General features: G+C 37.3%; 1 protein-coding gene across 1 annotated transcript in view; it reads left to right on the plus strand.

Moving 5' to 3' along the window:
* Positions 1 to 1,049: 1,049 nt before the first annotated feature.
* FBXO47 (F-box protein 47) overlaps positions 1,050 to 4,181 on the plus strand; it is a 30,078-nt gene continuing 26,946 nt past the window's right edge. The window contains 2 exon segments of the mRNA XM_011960002.1: positions 1,050 to 1,263; positions 2,024 to 2,194. Coding sequence (XP_011815392.1) covers positions 1,083 to 1,263; positions 2,024 to 2,194 — 352 coding nt within the window. The 5' untranslated portion in view covers positions 1,050 to 1,082.

The following is a 4,181-nucleotide window of genomic DNA, read 5'->3' on the forward strand; positions in this document are numbered from 1 at the left end:
GGCTAATTTTTGTATTTTTAGTAGAGATGAGGTTTCACTGTGTTAGCCAGGATGGTCTTAATCTCCTAACCTTGTGATCTGCCCACCTCAGCCTCCCACAGTGCTGGGATTACAGGCATGAGCCACCGTGCCCGGCCAAAAAAAAATTTATTTTCTTTAGCTGGGCATGGTGGCTCTGTGCCTGTAGTCCCAGCTACTCAGGAGGCTGAGACAGGAGGATTGTTTGAGCCCAGGAGTTCAAGGCTGCAATGAGCTCTCAGCATGCCACTGTACTCCAGCGTGGACAACAGAGCAAGACTGACAAAAAAATAAAAACCAACAAAGAAAAGAAGAAAGACTTTAATTCACTGCTTATTTGAGTATTATACAGCACATAATTGGTAATAGTAATGCCACCTACTTTTTTGTGTTGGGATTACAGACGTGAGCCACCACACCCAGCCTATATTCTTTTAAAAAGTCAAAATATTAATGTAGCTTTAAAATTTCATAGTAATGTTTTTCTATTTCTTTAAAACTGAGTACTGAGTTTTTTTGTTCGAAACAATAAAAAAAAGAGATGAAAATAGAGACTTTAAAACTATTTAAATTTTAGCTGTAATAAAGTAAGTGGGGCCAGGCTCAGTGTCTCATGCCTGTAATCCCAGAACTTTGGAAGGCTGAGGAGGGCAGATCACCTGAGGTCAGGAGTTCGAGACCTTCCTGGCCAACATGGCAGAACCCCCTCTCTACTAAAAATACAAAATTAGCTGGGCATGGTGGCGCTTGACTGTAATCCCAGCTGCTCAAGAGGTTGAGGCAGAAGAACCGCTTGAACCCGGGAGGCGGAGGTTGCAGTGAGCTGAGATTACGCCATTGCACTCCAGCCTGGGCAACAAAGCAAGACTCCGTCTCAAAAAAAAAAAAAAACCAAAAATCTTTTGTAAATACGGAGAAACAGCTATTGCATATCATACTATCAACCTCTTTGTTAAAAAACAAAAAAACAAAAAAAAAATTCTTCCTTGCTTTAATTTCCTTTCTTTCTTGTCTCTTGTACTTTGTTTTTCTGACCAGGGTAAATTTATGAGACAAGAAGAAGAATGGCATCCAGAATAAATACCAATTTCACTTTGATTCCCAACCGGAAACTTAGACGTAGTAATCGTCAAACCAGCTGTTATTCCAAGACCCTTGGCTCAGGCTTTCAACCCATATCAACATTTGGAAATTTTAAAGCCTTACCGTTGGAAATATTCCAGATAATTTTAAAATATTTGTCAGGTGAGGTTTGGGAACTTATGAATAGCCTACAAAAGACACGAGACTATTTTAATTTTTCCCAAGAACTAATTTGTCATCATGGGCCATGTTAAAATGTTGATGACATTCATGTTAAGTGTTTATTTTCTAAAGTTTCATTATTGTCAGATAAGGAGTACAATGAGAAAGCACAATACTTAAATTATTATTATTATTATTATTTTGAGGTGGAGTTTTGCTCTTGTTGCCCAGGCTGGAGTGCAATGGTGTAATCTCAGCTCACCACAACCTCCACTTCCCAGGTTCAAGCTATTCTCCTGCCTCAGCCTCCCGAGTAGCTGGCATGCGCCATCATGCCTGGCTAATTTTGTATTTTTGGTAGAAACAGAGTTTCCCCATGTTGGTCAGTCTGGTCTCGAACTCCCAACCTCAGGTGATCCGCCTGCCTTGGCCTCCCAAAGTGCTGGGATTACAGGCGTGAGTCATGCGCCTAGCCCTAAGTTAATTTTTTTAATCTTCCTTTGAACACAGCAATGCTTAAACTCTTGAAAACATGCCTGTAATTATGACATAGTACCTTGATTGGTAAATCCAAACATGTTTCTAATTCATTGAGAACTGGATTTTAAACAATTTTAAGATTTTTCCCTTTTTTCCCAATGAGATGATCATGGTGATAGTGATGATGATTTAGTTAACCTATAAGTTAATAGACTGTGTTAATAGTGATGTTCTTGCGTTTAAGCCATTGATACATACACATATATATTTCTTTTGGTAGTGAAGGATATCAGCATGCTAAGCATGGTGTCCAAAACAGTCAGCCAACACATTATTAATTATATCTCAACCTCATCAGGAAGCAAAAGACTTTTACTACAGGACTTTCATAACCTTGAACTGCCTGACAGGAGACAAGACTCTGCTATACTGGAGCACTACAGATCTCTAGGTAACTTATGTAATGAGAATTGCAACAAGTAAAGAACTGTGCTTAATTAAGAGAAACTTAGTATACAATTCTGTAAGGCCAGTAGGAAATGGAATATATTCCAAAATGTGCCTGTTTCTATGATGCTTTTACTCTTTAGTGTGAGAACACTCCCTTAACCAGTTATCTTTAAAGGTGAGAAAATGCATTTTGATGTAAAGTGTCAATTCTTGTGATTTCATATAGATACAACGTCACCTATGCTTAACATCTAGTGGCTTATTAGTTTAGGAAATTGATGTATTTTCTATGTGTCACTTCCTGTAGATCGAATGAGTTTTCTCTCTTTACCTCTTTTCCCTTTCAACCATAATCTAGTCCTTAAAAATAGAAATTTAAACACATTATTATGGAAGATTATTTATCCTCTCACCAGAAACTGTGGTTTTTTAAGTACATTTAGTAAGTCATTAAGCTATAATTAAACTGACCTTATCAAAGCAAATTCTGTATAATCTTTCTTCCTTGATTTATAATCATTTATGTTTTTTACTCCATTCATTGATTTCATTGTCCCTGAGAGTGCTGAAGTAAAATTCTAATTTTGACTTGACTAATAACACCGATTTAATTATGAAACCACTTTATAATTCATCAAAGCATGGCAATAAAACCAAATATCAAGATGGTGTGATTTAAATAAAGGCGTAACAGTAAGTTAAGTGAATACTGCCTTTTAGTAGCCCAAGGATGCTTAGATTTAAGATAATAAGAGTATGTGGATATGTAAATACATCAAAATGTATTTGATGATTACCTGTGTATTTGAATAAGACCAAATGAAAGAAAAGAATGTGATCTGATTACAGTGTCGTTGGTTTCAGTATTTATGATTAGGCTTACTAAAGCCTGTAACAGAATATGGAAACTACTTTTTCCTACTTCTCATTATAAATGTAATTTTTCGGCTGGCCACAGTGGCTCACACCTGTATTCCTGGAACTTTGAGAGGCCAAGGCCGGCAGATCACCTGAGGTCAGGAGTTCAAGACTACTCTGGCCAACATGGCGAAACCCTGTCTCTACTAAAGATACAAAAATTAGTTGGGCATGGTGGCACATGCCTATAGTCCCAGCTACTTAGGACGCTGAGGCAGGACAATTGCTTGAACCCAGGAAATGGAGGTTGCAGTGAGCTGAGGTCATGCCACTGCACTCCAGCCTAGGTGACAAAGTGAGACTCCGACTCAAAAAAAAAAAAAAAAAAAAAGAATTATTTTTAGTTCATCATTAGTTGTAAAGGAAGTGGTACCTGGGTAATACAGTAGAGCTTATACTTTGGTTTTGATCTGAAAGAAATATTTCTCCCTGATCAAGTCTCAATTGCTTAAACTAACAAAAACACTAAGATGATTACATGTGTAATTCAGTAAAAAGTACAAATATGTATTGATCTTAATAGCTTTTTAAAATGGTTTTATTCATGTAATGATTTCAACTTTCTATTTAATTTTGATGCAAACACTTCATTTATGATTAATTATTTAAGTAAATGTTTGATATACTTACCATTTCCTCATGTTGTCATTCTCACCTGATCTGTTATTGTTTTCACTATTTTTTTTTTTTTTGAGATGGGATCTTGCAGTGTTGCCCAGGCTGGCCTGTACTCCTGGGCACAATCGATCCTCCTGCCTCAGTCTCCTGAGTATCTGAAACTACAGGCATGTGTGACTGTATCCAGCTTATTTTCAGACATTAAAATAAGATTTTCAGAATGCTGTGCTTTGGGCCGGACTCAGTGGCTTATGCCTGTAATCCCAGCACTTTGGGAAGCCAAGGTGGAAGGATCGCTTGAGCCCAGGAGTTCAAGACCAGCCTGGGCAACATAGGGAGATCCCATTTCTACAAAAAATTAAAAAATTATCTGGGCATGGCAGCCCAGCTGAAAGTTGAAGAAAGTCATGAGATTCAGGTATATATTTTCTTTTTCTTTTTTTTTTTTTTTT

This window comes from Colobus angolensis, unplaced genomic scaffold, assembly GCF_000951035.1.
Source record: "Colobus angolensis palliatus isolate OR3802 unplaced genomic scaffold, Cang.pa_1.0 Scaffold50, whole genome shotgun sequence".
NCBI classification, from domain to species: Eukaryota; Metazoa; Chordata; class Mammalia; order Primates; family Cercopithecidae; genus Colobus; species Colobus angolensis.